Genomic DNA, 21,394 nt, shown 5'->3' with positions numbered 1-21,394 from the left:
AAGCTCACAGTTACGCGATCCTAACAGCACGGCTAACTCGCTCCGTAGCTGCTGCTTATTATGCCGATTATTTTGAAGTACAAGAGGTACTTGAAGGACTGGATTCTGAAGAAGCTGCTTCTATTAACGAAGCACAACAAGATTCGGCAAAGATGGTGTTCGTGAGCAACATACATTCATTCATTCCAATTTGATGTGCATTCCTCTTTTAGCGATGAAGTAATTGCAAGAAAAAATGACTGTCCCTTCAAGTCATTGCCGGAAATGTTGAAGTTCAACGATCTCTAACGAGCCTAACAAATCAAGTTTTCTGGGAAGAATTCCAGGATGCGTTAAAAAGCTCAAGGCTCCGCAAACTTCAAAGAATTTCTAGTATTCTCCAAGGCAAAGAAAAAATTGACGGTGTATCGATAATGGAAGTCTCTGATTTCGTTAAGTTGGAGTATGCTCCAATTGTGGCACACCCCGCGGTGTAGGGGTAGCGCGCCTGCCCCTTAACCGGAAGCCCGGGTTCGATTCCTGACCAGGTCAGGGATTTTTACCTGGATCTGAGGGCTGGTTCACCGTCCACTCAGCCTACGTGATTACAATTGAGGAGCTATCTGACGGTGAGATGGCGGCCCCGGTCTAGGGAGCCAAGAATAACAGCCGAGAGGATTCGTCGTACCGACCACACGTCACCTCATAATCTGCAGGCCTTCGAGCTGAGCAGTGGTCGCTTGGCAAGCCATGGCCCGTCGGGGCTGTGGAATGTGTTTCTTCTTATGTAGAGAAAGTGTTTTCTGACTATAAAACCGAAATAAAAATAGGCGCAAGTTTATGTTTGAGCATATGTTGCACGATGTCATGATTAAGTGTAATCAAGACTTGTGAATTTAATTTAGAAAGTCGAGTATGTGTTGCGGTACGGCATGTAATCATTTTTATTATGGTGATGTTTAAACAGTAACATTTATTTTTATATCAGTTTATTGGTAATTTATACCCGATTTATGTTTTTCAATGTATATTTAAAGCTTTTTAGCCGGGTTGAGTGGCTCAGAGGGTTGAGGTGCTGACCTTCTGACCCCAACTTGGCAGGTTCGATCTGGGCTCAGTTCGGCGGTATTTGAAGGTGCTAAAATACGTCAGCCTCGTGTTGGTAGATTTACTGGCAAGTAAAGGAACTCCTGCGGGACTACATTCCGGCACCCCGGCGTCTCCGAAAGCCGTAAAACTAGTTAGTGGGACGTACAACTAATAACATTATTAGGCCTATTATGATTTATTCTTCTTGTCGTTTGGGCCTACTGAGGACCACGGGGCTCGTCTCGACTCCTTGTATGGAAATTCTGTTTTTTCTTCGCCCAGAAAGCTTTCATCTTCTGGCTGTGTGCTTGTTTCCTTTCCTCGGTCCACTTTGGTCGGGTGGTGCCTGTACTCTGTCTGCTGGTGAAAGACTCTGGAAACACACCTTGAAAGGTCAACTGCCGGAATAATACAGGATCCTGTACGGTTTTCTTCTGAAATCCCCAGCTGTTTTAAGTCGGATTTCACTGTGGTGATCCATTTATTTTTGGACGCTATCCCTCTGCCTGTAGGGGTAAAGATCTTGCTGGTAAGTCTGTAAGTACTTATACGAGTCAAATGTCCATAGGAAGTCAATCGCCTCTTCCTCATGGATGTAACTATGTCTTCTTGATGGTCATAGATCTCATTGTTGTGCCTTATCGTGTAAGTATCATCCCCTTCTCTTATTGGTCCTAAAATCCTCCTTAGTATTTTCTAGCTTCCTCAGTGGACCTTTTCTGTTCATCAGAAGACACTCAGAAGCGTACAGTACGGACGGTCTTACTACTGAATTGTAATGATGGAGTTTAAGGTTCTTAGAGAGGCACTTGGATGTATAGATGCTCTTACAGGTATGGTAGATCCTTTCCAACTTGGTGCATCTGGTGTCTATTGCTAATGTCTCATTCTCAGTTGCTGAAATCCACTCCCCTAGGTACTTCACTGCAGGAACCTTGCGAATGGTGGTGTTTTCCAGTGGCATAGTAGGTGGGACTCCCTTTATGTTAGTCATCAACTCAGTTTTCTTTATATTGACCCTCAAGCCGGTTTTAGCTGCTATGGTATAGAGGCTTTGTAGCTGGTGAGTGGCTTATTCTATGTTGTCGGCTAATAAGGTAAGTTCGTCGGCAAAGGCCAGGCAAGGTACACTGAGATTATCTTTCTTGTAGCCAATTGTCAGTCCACTTCCTGGAGGTAATGTGGCATTCCATTCCCGGATAATGTTCTCTAGAACACAACTGAAGAGAATGCAAGAAATTCCATCCCCTTGTCTAACTCCCGTTTGGATAGAGAAACTCTACCTCTGAACTTTACTTTGGAGGTGGTGTTCTTCAGCATAGCCTGGATTAGTCTGGTGGTCTTCTCATCCAGGCCTAATTCCCATAAGGTGGAGAAGAGGGTCTGACTATCTATTGAATCATATGCCTTCTGTAAATCTACTAGTGTGACTACCCTTTGGTGTCCGCCACAATTCTTGTACCTCAGGATTGTCTTGAGGTTCTGTATCTGCTCTGTGCAAGATCTATTTGCGCGAAAACCGGCCTGATATTCACCTAATTGGGAATCCAGTTGACTGACAACTCTGGTTTGCAGGGCTTTAGAAAAGATCTTGTACATAACCGATATTAAAACGGTGCCTCTGTAGTTGTCGAGGTCTATCTTTCTTGTGTAGAGGATGGATCACCGCTGAGGTCCATTCCTCAGGTAAGGTCTCCGTTGCCCAAATATCCTCTATGATCTGATGGATGCTTTGTATGGATTGTTCGTCAGCATGTTGCCCAAATATCCTCTATGATCTGATGGATGCTTTGTATGGATTGTTCGTCAGCATGTTTCCACATGCCCGCTACTATGCCGTCTTCACCTGAGACCTTGTTGTTCTTTAGGCACTTGATAATCTCGATTATTTCTTCAATGGTTGGCGGTGTGGAGTCTCGGTTTCTGGAAAGAGGCTCAGAGAATGCGAGTCTCTTTTTAGATTAATCTGCATTGAGGACCTGTTTGAAATACCCTACTAGAGTATTGGTACAATCCTTGTTGTTGAACTGAAGCTTCCCATTAGCTTCACGAAGATCAAGGGTGGGGGCTGTGTACTTCGTTGTCTGTTTTCTGAGTTCCCTGTAGAACTCTCTTGAGTTGTGCTTCTTAAAGTCCTCTTCCGCCTGTTGTATTAGAGCCTTTTTATGGCTCCTCTTAGCCTGTCGTACTATATTGGCAGTTATTTTCCTTCGAGTAAGGAAGGCCTGGTAGTTACCCTCATTTTTGCATTGGTTCCACGTGACTCAGGCTCTGCGTCTATCTTCTATAGCATGGTCACATGTAGTGGTCCACCATGGATGTTTTCCTTTGTTGGATGAGGCAGGCATGGTCTCCTGAGCAGTGTCCAGTAGAGCTTTTTGTAGGTTAGGCCACCCTTGCTTCTGTGTGTTTACTTTCAGAGTGACTTTGTAATCACAGTTTTCATCACTCAGTCGGAGGATGTTGAACTTCGGTATTTTAGCCCTTCTTCCGACATTAGGTGGCCTCCTCGGTGGTTGTAGGATGGTTTTTACCAGAGACAGGTAATGGTCCGAGTCTAAGTTAGCACCCCTTAGCACCTTGACATTATGAATTTCTCTGTGATGTTTTTTGTCCATGGCCACAGGGTCTATCTGGAATTCACCTAGTAGTGGTTCTGGGCTCTTCCTAGGCAGGTGTTTGAAGGCAGCTGATTTTAGGACAAGACCATATTTGTCACAAAGGTCTATAAGACATTCTCCATTCTTGTTTGTCCTCTTATGGGCTGGGTAGAGGCCCACTATCCTGCGATATGTTTTCTCCTTTCCCACCTGTGCATTGAAATCACCCATCAGTATGGTGGTATGATTTTGTGGGATCTTGTCCAGAGTTTCTTCTATAATGCTCCAGTATTGTTCAACTGCTTCCAGATCATTTCTATTTGTGTCGTTTGTGGGTGCATAGAAGTTCATTATGGTATATGCGCTATTGCGGGACCTCAAAGATATTGAGGAGGTCCTACCGTTAGGTGAAGTGAACCCTATTATGTGATCAATCATGCTATGATGAACAGCAAAACCAGTGCCAAGATGTGGGACTGTCTTCATCACCCTGATGCCTGGTTTCCCCTTGTATATTCTGTATCCTTGGGATTCAAATGAATCTTCGTCCATGAACCGTGTTTCTTGTAGTGCTGCAATCTTGATGTTATATTTGTTCAGCACGTCTAGAGTCTGTTTAAGTTTACCAGTCTTTAGCAACGAGTTGATGTTCACCGTAGCCAAGTAGGTGATATTTCTCTTTCTTTTCTGATGTTGTTTGCATGGTGGAGTACAGGAAGGTGCAGGCTCCCCAGAATCCGATGACCTGCTTGCCCCATCACAAGTGGGGGTGGATTTGTTACCACCTGGGGTATTCTTTGTATTAAGATTTCCTTTTTTTTACGTCGCACTGACACAGATAGGTCTTATGGCGACTTAAGATTTCCTTTCATGTTGAGTCCAACGAGTATGTAGATGAGGCCACCCTAACGGGTGACGGTTTGTCTACTCAAGGTCGTTAGCCCTGAGGATTGGTTGTTTGGTTCGCGAGAGCTATTTTATTTCGCTCAAGTCCGCCGGCAAGTCGGTGAGGACCCCCCTATCCGCCACCTGGAACGCACCACGTTGGAGTATCACCTCTCCGCCTGCTACGACACCGCAGTAGGTTCGTGGTTATTATTATTATTATTATTATTATTATTATTATTATTATTACTATTATTATTCAACGTTTTAGTGCATATGTGCATGCATATTTTGGCATTTTAAAAGGCACCATTATCCCAAGACTGATTATGAGTTATGTCTAATAGAAGGTTCAATTTAATTAGTTTTGTAATTTCTGCCTGCATTTTAATATAATAATTTGGTTTGCTGTTGCTGAATGAAATACTATCGTAGGGTATACGTTTATCGAAGCGAAGAATACATTTTGGCTTCTATAGTTTCAGGTACAAAATATACTAACTTGCGTTAGTCAAGTAGACATGTGTCAGGCACGAGGATAATATGATCCAAACATACTACTGGGCTAAGATTTTGTAAAATATTATGCCACAGAAAGATCGGTGTTTTCATATTCACAATATTAATCCAGAACTTAAACAGCTATTTCGTCCTAAACTGCTACATACATTACATACATTATCATTATAGACTGTTATGCCTTTCAGCGTTCAGTCTCCAAGCCTCTGAGAATTTACTAAACGTCGCCACAATCCTCGATTTGCAACTAGTGTTGTGGCCTCATTTAGTTCTATACCTCTTATCTTTAAATCATTAGAAACCGAGTCTAACCATCGTCGTCTTGGTCTCCCTCTACTTCTCTTACCCACCATAATAGATTCCATTATTCTCTTAGGTAACCTATCCTCCTCCATTCGCCTCACATGAACCCACCACCGAAGCCGGTTTATGCGTACAGCTTCATCCATCGAGTTCAGTCCTAAATTAGCCTTTATCTCCTCATTCCGAGTACCCTCCTGCCATTGTTCCCACCTGTTTGTACCAACAATCATTCTTGCTACTTTCATGTCTGTTACTTCTAACTTACGAATAAGATATCCTGAGTCCACCCAGCTTTCGCTCCCGTAAAGCAAAGTTGGTCTGAAAACAGACCGATGTAAAGATAATTTCGTCTGGGAGCTGACTTCCTTCTTACAGAATACTGCTGATCGCAACTGTGAGCTCACTGCATTAGCTTTACTACACCTTGATTCAATCTCACTTACTATATTACCATCCTGGGAGAACACACAACCTAAATACTTGAAATTATCGACCTGTTCTAGTTTTGTATCACCAATCTGACATTCAATTCTGTTGAATTTCTTACCTACTGACATCAATTTAGTCTTCGAGAGGCTAATTTTCATACCAAACTCATTGCACCTATTTTCAAGTTCCAAGATATTAGACTGCGGGTTTTCGGCATAGTCTGCCACTAAGACCAAGTCGTCAGCATAGGCCAAACTGTTCACTACATTTCCACCTAACTGAATCCCTCCCTGCCATTTTATACCTTTCAGCAGATGATCCATGTAAACTACGAACAGCAAAGGTGAAAGATTACAGCCTTGTCTAACTCCTGTAAGTACCCTGAACCAAGAACTCATTCTACCATCAATTCTCACTGAAACCCAATTGTCAACATAAATGCCTTTGATTGATTTTAATAATCTACCTTTAATTCCATAGTTCCCCAGTATGGCGAACATCTTTGCTATAATAAGAAAAAAGTATGCGTTATGATTTCTGTCACGCATCGAAGAATATTTTTATATCCTTTCCTTGAGAACAGAACATATTTGCTATAACTGTATGTATTAAAATTACGGTTTCCATTTAGTGGTTAACTGCCTGACAGGACTTCACTGATGTCGCCTGATACATTCTCCTGTCCCTGCTGTATGAATTATGATTTATTACGCAGCTTGAAGGTCAGACCCGTGCAGGCGAGAAACTCTAGGTATAGTCCTCTCCGTGTAAGGACGTACACTAAGGGTGCAACCTTACCCTTTCTCCCCTGTAATATTAAGGTATTGGTTTATAGTGACTTTTCTTGATGTTGGGTCTTTTTCAGTGTCGGTAACCATACAGTTTAGGGACCCTACTTGCCGATACGATGTCTTACTGTTACCGTTAATCTGGCACGTTGGCAACGTTCAGTCACTGTTCTAGCGTGAATTGTGTGTTGCCACCGCATTGCCTCTAAAGTCACTAGCGATACATTTGCGAGAATATTTAAAGCATATTTTCTTTTTCTGTGGGATTGTAAATCTATTTGGCTAATACCAGGTAAGTAGAATTGTGGCATGTTCGGATAATGCATTTAATAACATAGTTTGTGTGAAATGATGAGCACATCATTTTATTAATTACGTTCCTATTTCGTCCCATACTTATACGAACAGAATTCGATTGGGATGTCTAAGAAGGAAGAAAAATCTGCAAAAACTCCTCCGAAAAGGAAACCAAGGTTACGTCCTTTACAAGCTTCAGGTCAAGAAATGCTTGTACATTGCTACGAGCAATTGAAACAGGAAGACGACGAAGAAGGTATCAGTCGTAGTGATACGAAGCTAATGGCAAGAGTTTCATTATTAACTGGGGTAAGTGTTCGTTTTTATCTTGTTTCTATGATAAGTTTCTGGCATAATGACAATCAGTTGAAAAGGAGCAGTATTTCATTCTGAACCTAACCTAACCTAACCTGATCATGTAGGCCTAGGCCTATACCGGTACCATGTCTTGTGTCGACTTCGATACGGTTCGTAGACTTAACCTTTGTGTATTCATGTTGACTTATGGTATATGTGTATGTAATATATTTCTGTGTGTGTATTCTTACAGTGTAGTTTCGGTTTAGTCCGAAAAGTAATAGGAAATTTCAAGAAGGGAGTTGAATTTTCTACACCAGGTAAACGCCGAAAGCGTGAACATCCAGTGACCGGCATAGACAGTTTTTCTAAGGAAGCGATAGCAAGGTTTATTTATGATAAATTACATAAAGGTAAGGTGACTTCATAAGGAATCTATTGCAACATTATTTATAGAAATTGGCACGCAGGTGAGATAAGCTCCCAGAAATGTTTTGTGCATGTATTGTCATACAGCTCTTTTGAGTCCCTTGTAACTCTCTTTTTTCTTCCCACAGGAGAAGTCGTATCTGTAAGAAAGGTTTTCGACCACATGAAAGCAAATTATGACACTTATTTGTACAAGGGCTCCGAAACATCATTAAGAAGAATTTTGAAGGCCATGGGGTTTGTGTGGAGTAAAGGTGATCCCTATGCGTATGTTAGAGAAAATGAAGACATTTGTTTTAAGAGATCCTGTTTTCTGAGGGAATACATGCGTAATAAGGACAGTGAGAAACCAAAACCTGTTGTTTTCTTGGATGAGACTTGGATTTTTATGAATGGTGAATATATATGTTATATATTACATTTTATATTTAAAAAATCTTGGAATAATTTATCTTCATCAGGTGTCTTTGGTTTCAATTGTGCATTTGTCTTTCAGGGTCACCCACATACTCCTGGAATAAACCACACAAATCTGGACATGATGTTCAAGGAGTAATTCGTCGACCTGTGTCTGAGGGAGGAAGACTGGTTATTGTTCATGCTGGAACGAAGGATGGCTTTGTACCTGGTATGTTCTTAATTTATTTTACTTCATTTTATTGTAGTGAGGTGATCTCTCTTTACATAGTTATGAGGGTATTTAGGGTTTGTAGTACGGATGCAGGGGGGGGCACATAAGTCTCTGATAAGACCCCAACTTAAGTACAGTTCCTGTGTATGAGACCCTCACTGGGATTACTTGGTTTGAGAATTGGAAAAGTTCAAAAGACAGAAGCACGATTTGTTGTGGGTGATTTCTGACAAAAGAGTAGCGTTACAAAAATTTTGTCGGGTTTGGGCTGGGAAGACTTGGGTGAAAGGAGACAAGTTGCTGGACTAAGTGGTATATTCCGAGCTGTCGGTGGATAGGTGGTGTGGAATGACATTGGTAGACGAATACGTTTCAGTGGTATTTTAAAAGTAGGTAAGATCACAGTACAGTGCTAAAGTTGATGAAAAGTGGGGCAAATATTTGGTTTTTTTTAAGAAGGGAGTTAGGGATTGGAATAATTTACCAAGGGAGATGTTCAATAAATTTCCAAATTCTTTGCAATTATTGAAGAAAATACTAGGCCTATCCCTGAAACTACATCTTCTGTCCTAAGTGCAGATCAGTGGTGACTGATTGATTGAAATTGACTGGCACTAGGTCGGAAGTGGCATTATAACTTACCGCTCATTGAGCTCTGTACGTGGTTTTTGATTTTGACTTCTCCACTGTTATTAAAAAGACTTGCAGGTATTCACTTTAGGCCAATGATTAACCTTAGAGAGGTATTTCAATCAAAACTTACTCAGTGTATTTTCATATAATATTACTGGATATTTGTATCAGTAAATTACTTGTATTGTAGGCCTATTTATTATGTTTATTCTGCATTCGACAATCTCCACCTGAATCAGTGCTTGATACCTGACTGTTGAACACCTTCCAAGCTTCTTATTTCTTACTGCCTGATATAGGTTCAGTGTTCGCAACAATTACATTTGTTCTAAGGTATTGAAATGGGTGTTTATACTTATATCTTTTATGCAAGTGATCGTGGACTTCTAATCCAGATATAGGCCTACTAATGGAGATACATTCATGAGAGATGTTACGATAAAGTAGTGTAAGTAGTAATTAATTGACTTCATCATCAGGTGACTTTGCTACACAGTAGTTGGTTTTACTTAAAATCAGACAGCTTTTTGTATCATTCAACAGAAATCACATTTTTTATTAATAGGCCTATACTTTTTTTAGAACAAATAACTTCATACTAAAACTTAAAATTCTTACAGGTGCTGATTTGATATTTGCTACAAACTTGAAGAGAAATCAGGATTACCATGGTGCTATGAACAGCGAGAAATTTCAGATGTGGGTGAAGACGCAATTAATCGTAGGATTAAGAAATATAGGACCCTGTGTTATTGTAATGGATAATGCACCATATCACTGTAAGCTTGTTGAGCATCAACCAACAACGAAATGGAGGAAGGATCAATTAGTGGTAATTATACTTAATTGAATATTTCCTTCTACTGAATGATGTTTAATGATGTTACAGAAATTAATTTTTATTTTTCCTTTAATTTACAGTCATGGTTAAGGCAGAATGGAGTTTCTCCACCAGAAAATGCCACAAAAGATGAGCTGCAAAGGTTGTGTAATATGAATCGAAGTCACTTAAAGAGGTACAGAAGCACGTAAACATAAGTTTAGATAATGTTGTTTACACTCGTGTATTTGACTTTCATGTATGCATAACAATATTTCTCTGTTTCTTTAAAACCAGGTACATTGTTGACGAGATGCTGCACAGTGAAGGCCATACTGTCTTACGACTTCCTCCATACCACTCATTTTTCAATGCCATCGAATTTGTATGGTCTGTGGCAAAACAGTATTATAACAAAACAGTGGCTTCAAGACCTGGTCACGGATTGGACAGAGCTACAGCTGTGTGGAAAGAATCTCTTGATCAGGTAGGCCAAGTGGAAATGTTATTTATTGGATATATGCAAGTGGAGTTTATAATATACTTGTCAGGTTGTGATACTTCAATATATCCTATAGGCGACAGCAGAGATGTGGAGAAATGAAGTAAAACACACTGAGAAGAAGATTGTCGAGTTCTACAATAATGAGGTGAGAGGTCTTCCTGAAGTGGAGGAACTAGTCATTCATCATGGAAGCAGTGAATCGGAGGAGGAAGATGAAGATGAAGAAGAAGAAGAAGAAAGAAGAGAAGCCGAGGAGTTAGCTGTACCATTGTAAGAGCCATTCCATGAGATTAAGAATGTTATAACTTTGCTGGGAAATAATACATTTCTGATTGCCCCGTCCTTTCTGATATAACGAAGTTACATTTCAAAATTGTGGGAATTGTGTATCTACAAGTTACAGGGCGGTATAGATGTGCAGGTGGGGATCAGTGTCCAATCGGAGTGGAATTATCTAGAACTGCTGTGGCGCAATGTGATGAGGAGCGGGCTAGGGGGGGAGAGAGAGAGGGAGACAGCACTCTGTCACCAATACACGATGTAAACATTGTACGCCTGTTAAAATACTGACATAACTTAAATTTTATACACTATCTAATGGTTTTCCACAGTTCTCTGAAAGTCACAACTCACGTATACTGTATATATATAGAGAGAATTACATATAAAAATACCTGTGTACACAATAAGTAGCCCACATATTAAATATAAATCAATTTGCTTTATGTCGCACCAACACAGATAGGTCTTATGGCGACAAAGAGGATAGAAGAGATAGGAAAGGGCTAGAAGTGGGAAGGAAGCGGCCGTGGTCTTAATTAAGGTACAGCACAAGCATGTGTCTGGTGTGAAAATGGGAAACCACCGAAAACCATTTTAACGGCTGCCGACGGTAGGATTTGAACCCACCATTCCCCGAATGCAAGCTCATAGCTACGCGACCCTAAACGCACGGCCAGCTAACTCGGTCATCTTTGAAAATGTCTTTTTCTATCAGCAGAGGCTTTTTTAAAATCGTCATATTTTGTATAGGCTACAGGAGATGTACAGTAGCCCACTGGTTTTCTGATTAAACATCATTTATTTAATCTATTGCATCAGTCTACTTACATACTCACTGTCCACGTACATCGGTAACCTCGTGATTCGATTATTGAAGTATTGTGCAATGATGCGACATACAAACTAAGAGAATACCGAGTGGTTCTTCCAAATATAAAACAGACAATTTCGAGTGGTCATGAGCATGACTCATAGTCATAGGGTAGGCTAAATAATAATGTTATTGGCTTTATGTCCCACTATCAACTTTTAGGTTTTTTTTGAGACGTCGAGGTGCTGGAATTTAGTCCTGCAGGAGCTCTTTTATGTGTCAGTAAATCTACTGACATGAGGCTGAGCACCTTCAAATACCACCGCACTGAGCTCGGCCCTGCCAAGTTGGGTTCAGAAGGCCAGCGCCTCGACCGTTTGAGCCACTCAGCCAGGTGTGGAGGCTAGAGAGCTGAGTTTAAGTAATTGTCGAACGTCAACTACTTATAAAGATACTGATTGATTAAACTAATACAGTAATTAGAATAACCTAATTGACTACCTACTTACAACCTAGGTACTTTGGAATTGTGTTCTATCTTTTTAACACTGCAAATAAATCCATGTATTGTTTAAAACTCCCTGTAAGAAGAGGACAGTGGATGCGAATAGGTATTATTTTCAAATGAGCTGAGCTCGAGAGTCCATTATAGCATACGATTTTTTCAGTGTACCATGACTCTGTATGTATTGCTTCAGAGGAAGTTCGGCTCCCCGCCAATGTCCAGTGTACCGATAATGAACCATGTGTGTGTTGTGTCTCACTGATCCATGACTGCGTACGATTCTTTCAGTGTGCCATGATTCACTGTGGCTCACTGCAGCGAAAGCTCGACTCCCCGCCAGTGTCCAGTGTGCCTATAAGGAGCCGTGTGTGTCGTGTGGCTCACTGAGCCGTGATTGTGCATGATTTGTGTGCCATGAGCTTGCCGTTCCTGTGAATCGATTCACTCGGACACTGAATGAATCGATACACTGCTTCGAATCAAGCACTCAGTAGCCTACACTAGTAGAGGTACATAGTACATTACCATTAAGATAGATAGCATTGCAAAGTAATTTGTCTTTACCATAATAACAATAATAATAATAATAATAATAATAATAATAATCGTATGGCCTCAGCTACCATGTGCAGACATTTCAAGTTGACGCCATCTGGCTGTCTGCTCGTCAATTTTGACGTTCCGTTATACTCTAGGCCCACTAGATGGCAGACCGAGTAAACCGAAACTCTCTTGGGCGTCTGTGGCTGAGATTTAATGAATTTTGTCGGGTAAACACCAAATGCGTCACCAGAGATCTTTTACATGCCGACATCGTACGACATGAAGTGTCGAATGGACTTTTTTCTGCCCTTCAAAAATCCGACTACCTCTGCCGGGTTTGAACCCGCTATATTGGGATTCGGAGGCCGTCACTCTACCACTGATCCACAGAGGCAGCTGTCTTTACCATGAAATACATCGTCGTCGTACATGACTGAATTACTATCAATATATCTTAGAGAAACTGTAATGTACATGAAACCGAAATTGAGTTAATTTCCACGATACATTCTTCCTATATAAAGGAGACCATGTAGCTTATCCACCTTCATTTCAGCCACATAAATATTCAGCAAAAATTGCAAAATCACATTAAAGGACAAATACAATTTTTTAAGTAGAAATAGTCTGGAACATAGATTAGTGAGGTTGGACATCCTGCGCGTCATCATTCAGGAGTCGCTGTTGAACATACTGTACTTGTCAAAACTAGTAAGTTTCTATTTTACACAATAATAGTGAAATGTTGATGAAGACGACATACACCCAGCCCCCGTGCCAGAGAAATTAACCAACGGTGGTTCAAATTCCCCACCCTGTCGAGAATCAAACCCACACCCTGTGACCAAAGGCCAGCACGCTAACCATTTAGCCATGGGGCCAGACAATAATAGTGAAAAAGCATGTTCACTGCAGCTATTGTTGACAGGATATTTCTTCTCTTTAAAGAACAATGAGTACCACGAATTAATATCCTGTTTTGTTGATTCCTGTAAACTTTGTATGTACGGTTTTGGTTCGCCAGTTCCTAGCGTATCTACTGAATGAAAACTTTGTAGACCAATGGATTCAGTTTTATGTTTATTGCCTTCAGTCGTCACGACAGTTTTTTCAATGACAACAGTCGCTCAATTACAAATCCTGTCAAACCTAACCTAACCCTTCGACAATCAGTGGTTTTCGATGGATCACTACCTAACCGGTCATTATAATTTGTTTTCGGTGGATCACAACCAAACCTGTCCCTATCAGTGGTTTTCGGAAGAATACAGTGGTTTTGTCACAAGTCAATACAGACTCTTGAATCAATGTGTGAAAATGGGAAAGTGTAGAAAACCCTCTTCAGGAATGCCAATCTCTAAGTCCATAGTCTTTTCAGCGTTGTCACACAGCTGAAATTCACTTTAGAAGTAATTGTAAAAAGTCGTATATAGGCTCTACAGATACATAGTACATTACCAATTCCATCTCGATTGCTATGATACGCACACTGCATAGCGGTTTTGCTCTATAGATAAATCATATTATAGTGAAAAAAAATTTGTTTAAAAAAAAAATCTGTCTGGCATGAAGGTCCAGAAGGAAAATACTTTCATTGAATTCTTATTTATGTGCTCACCACCCTAGTAGGTTTAAATAAACCTTATAAATACGTTGTAAGACCCATTCTCGAATATGGATCTGCATGTTGGTTTAATAAATTCCCTAGAGAAAGTTCAAAGAAGAGCGATGCGTTTCGTAACTGGGAATAGAAGGAATACCATTAATTGGGAAAGTCTTGAATCTAGAAGAACTAGAGCTCGCCTGTGTGGTCTTTATAAGAGCTATACGGGAAGGGCTGCTTGGAGTTGTATTAGGAATAGGTTATAACCTCCCTCATTGTATCACTATTTGCAGCGATAGCCAGGAAGCGTTAAAAGCACTATGTGCAGTTAAAACAACATCAAAAATGGTATGGGAATGCCAAAGGATGTTAGATCAGCTGTGTGAATTTAGCTCAGTTACCCTATTACGGGTCCCTGGGCACACAGGTATCAGTGGAAATGAAGAAGCTGACAAACTAGCGAAACAAGGCTCAAAAGGTCCTTTTATAGGACCAGAGCCCTTCCTGGGAGTGTCACTCCGAAGCGTGAAACTGGTAATATCCCAGTGGACAAACCAGTCTCACTTAAGATATTTGGAAGAGGTTAACTATAGCAAGGCAGGCACGTGAACTTATCAAAGGGCCTAGCCAAAGTTATAAAAAGGTCCTGATAAATTTGAATAGGACCAGAATGCGAATGGTAGTTGGACTGTTGACAGGCCACAATACCTTACAGAGACACCTACACATCATGAAAATCAGTCAGGATCCGATGTGTAGAAGATGCGGTAGGGAGGAGGAGACCTCCGCGCATGTGTTATGTCAGTGTGAGGCTCTTGCAAGCACTAGACATCGATACCTTGGCTCACATTTCGTGAGCCTGGAAGACATCAGGAATGCCAACATCCGGGCACTGGTATCCTTTATAGGAGCACTAGGTCTGGACTAGGCAAACCCGTTTAAGGGACACAAAGGGTCTTCACAGACCTACGTGTGGAGCCCTGCGAAGGCAGGGTTCACCCATTCTTTATCTATCTATCTATCTAACCTCCCTCATACTTATCGAGAAATTATCATAAGCATAAAATTAGGGCCAGAAACCAGCATACGGATGTATTGGAAATAATTAAATTGTGTATGAAACTGTACATGATGCTGGATTTAGAATGACTAGTAGTATTTCTTGTAATATTTTTTTCCATGGAATTCCTTTTTGTACTTGAGTTGTTGTAGTTGTTGGGTAGTATGATTTAACTTTATTATCACTTGTAGTGTTAAGCTAGTAGTAAGTTCAATCTATAGTATTGTAATTTGTAGTGTTAAGTACTGGAAATACTTAAGTTGTGTGTGAATATGTATATAATGACACTGGATTTAGAAAGTTTAATTAGTAGTATTTCTTGCTTGTTGTAATGTTGTTGTTGTTGTTGTTGTAGGGTAATTACGGTTTAACTTCACTTTATTATCACTTATAATGTTAAGCTAGTAGTAAGGTCAACCTATAATATTGTAAGCCAAATTGTTAAGCACTGTAAATACTTAAGTTGTGTGTGAATTTGTATATGATGTTGCTCGATTTAGAATATTAAACTAGCAGTAATTCTTGTTATATTTTCCTTCCATATATCTGCTTCTTGTACTCTTGTTGTTTGTTTGTTTGTTTGTTTCTTTGTTGTAGTTGGGTAATTATGTTAACTTTATTATCACATTACTGTAAGTGACCGTTGCCACCGGGGTATTTCCCATTTGCAATTTATTAATAATAATAATAATAATAATAATAATAATGAGTGACAGAGGTTTAACGTAATTTGGAAGGAATGTTTTGCGTATGATAAATGAGTACCAGTTAACTATTGGGGGCAAAGGCGGTCATGCGTTGAGCTAACCACTCCACCCCACCCCACCAAGTGCCAACGTCATGGATAGTGGAAGCCTTCACCTTCCCCCTTTCCAATGGCTTTCATGGTTTGTACGGAGATGACTTTGCTTTTTGCTTTTTAAATATTAGTATTCATGTTTATTTTGTTTATTCATACCCCTGCTTTGTAATTCAGTGACCATGGAATGGCTCTAAATGTTGTAAATTATATTTATATTTACTTGTATTTATTTCCTTTTTCCTTATTGCACACGTTTGTTGTTATTGTTATTACTACTACATATCGCTTAACATGTAAATAAACTAATATTTAATGCAGTAAATAATGCTTATCTCTTCGGATTCATTTCTTCGTTGCGTATTCGTTTTGCTATGACAACATGACTTCTTTATGATATAAATAAATATAAAATAAAAGTATTTCTTCCCAAACATATTTGTTATACGTGCACCAATCAGAGAACCAACTAGGGAAGTACCTCTTACTAAGGTGCATAATGTTTTTGCATACATGTATAATTGAAGAATTGAAGATCCATATACAGGTAAGTGGGTCGCCCATGTGGTAGGCCTATTACGCGTCATAGGAAACTGAGTGAACTGGCTGTGCAGTTTGATCACATTGCTGTTAGCTTGGTTTCAGGAGATGGTGATGTATTCGAACCCCACAGTTGGCAGGTCTGAAGTTTTTTTTTGCCCGTCATTTTCATTTCAGGCTAGTGCTGTGTCTGTACGCTTATTTACATCTTAAATCCTAGCCCTCTTTCCTATCCAATTCTTGCATCACAACCTGTCTTCATGTGATTTAAGCCAATATATATGTAAAAATCTGGTAATGTTGTAAGCTTGAGATACACCAACTTGTAAGCTGAAAATATGTTTAAAATGCCAAATGCCGAAAACCGTAAAAGTAAAAGCTGTTAGCATTATTATTAAAAGGAAGGACATATGTCTTATGTGGTAAGTCCTTGAACTTGCAGAAACCGCAATGAATTATTCAATCTATATTCCCTCCCCCCTTTCTTTAAGAATGCAGTTATAGTAATGCATACATCAGAATCAGAATAAAGGCAGGAAATGTTTAACATTATTTTAAGCGAGTGAAGGAGAGAATGTATGACTAGCTCATGTTGGCGGATTCGAGTTCGGCGGTATTTGAAAGTGCTCAAATACTCCAGCCTCATGTCTAGATCTACTGGTACATAAAGAACTCTTGCGGGACGAAATACTGGCACCTCGGTGTATGTGAAAACGATAGAAGTAGATAGTAGAACTAATATTCAATTGTGCAGTGAGCTTGAAGCTGACCTAATTTCCGTTCACGTAGCTTGGCACATTAGTATTCCTATATGTTTCCTGATAACCGTGAAGATATAACCAGCCTGCAGGCTGAAAATATGCCCAATCTCTCTCCTTAGGCTACGGGTTACCGGTATTGAAGAGAGAAGGAAATGTTCGCGCAAAAGAAAGGGAAGTCATTGGACTTTCGAAAATCACACTGCAAAGACTTATTAAACAAATTGCATCGTTTAACACGCCCCTATTTTCAAGAATATGGTTATAGTACGCCTACTGCATATCAAAATAAAGACAGATATATGTAACATTAATTTGAGTGAGAAAGGGTGTTTATTTCCTAAATTTCTCATTGAGCGTGGAAACCGACTTAATTATGAATATCTTGATTTATTTCATCTTAACTTTTATCATTTACTAGGGTAGGGAAACATTTATTATCGGTGTTTACATTGAGGTTAGTTTGTTTGGTTATGTCTGGTGATTTTAATATGTAACCAGGCAGGTTGGCAGCAGTGATCAGCCATTACAAAATAGAGAAAAGAAGAGCATCGGGCGGCGATATTTACTTTCTGGGGTATTTCGTTACGTGGCTATTACTATAGGCAGACGACGCGGAACAAGTATTGTAGGTAGAAGTGCTAGAATCCCTGGAATGTCGTGATTGCTATACAGTAACCAGACTGCCTGGCGGGCCTGTCCTGACTGTGACTGACAGAAAGTGGATGCATCTTTGTTTCTTCTTCTTTTTTGCTTTTCTCAGTCTTGCCATCTTACTAGATCTACAAACATGGATTTTTCTGGAATGCCGTCAATGCCACACATATGTTCAGGCCCTGGGAAGAGGAAATGCTGCCTGATGCGTAGATTCCTACTTTATAAAATTCTTTGAGTGACTGACAGAAAGTAACAAGTAATCCCATCATTGTGCTTGTTTCCTCACTAGAACTGGAAACAAGAACAATTACAACAAATTAAATTAAATTAAATATCTCCCACTCAACGCCATTTAATGACTAGCATAAGTATTTAAATCAGCCTTCAGTTTTGAATTAAAGCCGAAGGACTGTTTTATTCTCCCCTAATGGACCTCGGCCTACCAAGCGATCACTGCTCAGCCTGAGGACCTGCACATTACGAATTGACGCGTGGTCAGCACGACGAATCCCCTCGACAATTATTCTCGGCTTTCTAGACCGGAATCGCTATCGCTTCGCCATATAGCTCCTCAACTGTTCTCGCGTAGGCTGACTCGATCAAGAACCATCACTCAGATTAGGTAAAAAATCCATGACCTGGACGGGAATTGAACTCGGAATCTCCACGAAAGAGGCATATTCGCTAACCCTAGAATACAGCACCGCACCGATGCAAATTATGTTTGAATTAACTTACGTCCATTTGTTGATATTTCAGTACCTAACGTTCCTTGACATTAAATAATTTTTAAGTAGCTGTACTACAAATATTTGTGCTCAGTTCACCCGGAAGGACGTGGGTTTGATCCCTCGTCAGAAAGTCCAAAAATTTAAAAAACGAGATTTCCACTTCCGGAAGTGCAAATAGTCCAGAGGTTCGCTCAGCCTGCACAAAAAACGAGTACCAGGTTAATTCTTGGGGGCAAAGGCGGCCCCATAAAGTGCCGAGGTTATGGATATTGGAAGCCTTACCTTCCACCCCTCCAAGGGCCTTCATGGCCTGTATGAAGAGGACCTTTCTTTTTACTACAAATATTTTTTTCAAACTTCACAGCTTAAGCTATGTAAATACATAGAATTTTTCACTAAGAAACTTATGGACGTAAACGCATGGAATAATTTTATAATTTCATATTTTTAATGTTTTAAGCTCAATTGTGATCAATTTTAAAGATTTTTAATTTTAATAACTTCTCATTATATTTCTATATGATTGATCTACGACAACGTATACGATGTGTTAACACTAAATTATTTGTAATACTGATCTAAAGAATTTAAACACTGAAGAAGACCTTAAAAGAGGGCGAAACATGTTCGGAGCAATTCAAATGAAACTAGACAGGAGAAAATGTTCTTTTTTCTTTTAATTTTCAAGTAAGATCTTAGAAATGTAATACTGTATAATCTCAACTTCCTCTGTTCACCAGTATTCACTAAAGCTGTAAGCAAGGGAATGAAGGAATACTGGCGCCAAAGTAAACTGAAATCATGAAGAGTTATTTACGTGGTCCATAGTTCACCAAAATCGATTATAAATGAAAAACGCGTTATGTTTCTTAAAATTTCAGAATGAATTTCTATACCACTGAGTATCTTTCTAATGCAAAGGAAAAAAGAAATGGCGTTTTAACAACATCCATTTAATACTGGTCAACTAAATGTTACATTTTACGTAAGATCAGTTATAATATGATTCAATATCTTTTTTCTTTTAACCTATTTTTCGTCCCCAAAACTCTTACTGTAAAGTGAGACTGTCATTACTTTTAGGCCATGGAGGTCTTTGAAGCTACTGTTCGTATCCTCGTCTCTTTAAAGGAGACACTGTCAACGTGTCTCTGCCGATTTAATCCATTTTCAACAAATGTGCCCGCAATGACGAGAACTTTCACCGGTTCAAACTGCAAGGCGCAACTGTCACCTAATTCCAAGAAAATGCTATTTTAATATTTCGAGAATGCTTCACAAGACCTGGGCGTGACATAATTCTCACAACGAACGCGCAGCAGAACGAGCAAGCTCTTCACTTCTCAAGCTAGCGATCCAAGGATCGAATTTCCCCTCCGTAGTGTTTTTGTTTCTTGGATTCAATTGTTCATCACTGTCCAGCTCCTTCGCCTCCGAGAGCCCCGGGTTGAATTCGCGGCCGGGCTATGGATTTATTAACTCAACACTGAAATTCGAGAATATTAGTAAACAAGAGGAAATCAAATGTCTCTATACGAGGTTATTTCTTTGCATAAATGCGCCATGTGAGGTCAAGGTTTCTAGGTGCTCTGATCAGATTAATAAATATGTTAATGTGCTCAACGTGGTAGTGGTGATTACTATTTTAAGAGGAAGTACAACTGGGCAACCATCCTCTATAGGCTATAGGTCTAACACTAATCAGAGAGAAAAAATGGAAGGGATCCGACACTTCGAGAAATGGTGGTATCGGCTAAAGAGAGACAAGGGCCACGAAGGGCGTGAAATTAAGACTCCCTAGCCCTCGCAACCTAACATCGTCGGGGTCGGAAAAGAAGAATAGCTGACCAAGGGAGGTCAGATAGGATAGATGAAAGTGCTGGCATAAGTGGAAGCAATGCCAAGACCTAGCTAGGATCCCATGGTCACCAACCCACGCTCCCAAGTTCAAACCCACAGCTTGGAGGTGATTAACTTGTCACTTACAAAAGTACAGCACAACGCCAATACCGGGCATTCTCTTCGTATAGCATGAAAATAACTGGCCCCACGCTGCCGTAGCGCTGCCATGCAGGCTAGGGTTGCCACTTTCTGATATAAGGAATAAGGGACATTTGCCTAAAAATACGGGATTTTCACAAAAATAAGGGACAGTTCATAAATGCTAGAAAATCAAAGGTACTAATTTCGAGTGGATTATAATTAGTTTCATTTACAGAATAAGATAATTATTGAAATTCATAAAACAAACCAACTTCCACTCTTTTAACAGTACGTGCAGTACAATACATCTTAACACTGATGTCTTCGATGAGCTTTGATAACTTCACAACTTACGCAGTTTTAGTCTCAAACAGCATGAACAATCACGTTAGAAATTGGAACGGAAGACCTACGGAAGTACACGACAGAAGACGATGTAAATAACCCAGCATGCTTAGCTCTACCAGCAAATGGAGAGACATCGCGAGATTTCCGTTTTCTAAGGCTCCAAAGAGAAAAAAATAATGCGGCTACTTTGAACCTCAATGGCGCTCAAATCAAATACGGAATTTAAAATGTTTAGAGACAAAAAAAAAGACAAACGCTCGTTTTTACGGGACAACAGTTCATAATAAGGGGCACAAAATTTTCACCTCAAATACGAGATGTCCCGTACAATACGGGACAGGTAGCAACCCTAATGCAGGCAAATCATTAAGTTCCCGACTAGCAGTGCTTTTCCAACATTAGCGGCTCGCCGTAAGACTATGATGACAGATGAATGTGGTGTGTATCTTAGCTCCCTGTCTCGAAACGTTTATAGACAACCCTCATGATTATGAAGAAATTAAGCAACACCCTCCTCATGTTATGCTATGGGGGCGGTGTTACCAGTGACCTTATCATTGGGCCTTATTT

At 40.0% G+C, this 21,394-nt stretch overlaps 2 protein-coding genes across 2 annotated transcripts in view; one reads left to right on the top strand and one right to left on the bottom strand.

Moving 5' to 3' along the window:
• Positions 1–21,394, bottom strand: part of LOC136879327 (tyrosine kinase receptor Cad96Ca) — a 435,356-nt gene that overhangs the window by 368,673 nt on the left and 45,289 nt on the right. The gene's annotated exons all lie outside the window — the stretch shown is intronic.
• Positions 10,009–11,138, top strand: LOC137501864 (uncharacterized). The gene is made up of 2 exons (XM_068228977.1): positions 10,009–10,186; positions 10,278–11,138. The coding sequence occupies exons 1-2, from the start codon at positions 10,013–10,015 to the stop codon at positions 10,476–10,478; spliced, it is 375 nt and encodes a 124-aa protein (XP_068085078.1). The 5' UTR covers positions 10,009–10,012; the 3' UTR covers positions 10,479–11,138.

This window comes from Anabrus simplex, chromosome 8, assembly GCF_040414725.1.
Source record: "Anabrus simplex isolate iqAnaSimp1 chromosome 8, ASM4041472v1, whole genome shotgun sequence".
In the NCBI taxonomy this organism is placed as follows: Eukaryota; Metazoa; Arthropoda; class Insecta; order Orthoptera; family Tettigoniidae; genus Anabrus; species Anabrus simplex.
Note: the sequence above shows the minus strand (reverse complement) of the source record. Positions and strands in the feature narration are given on the sequence as shown.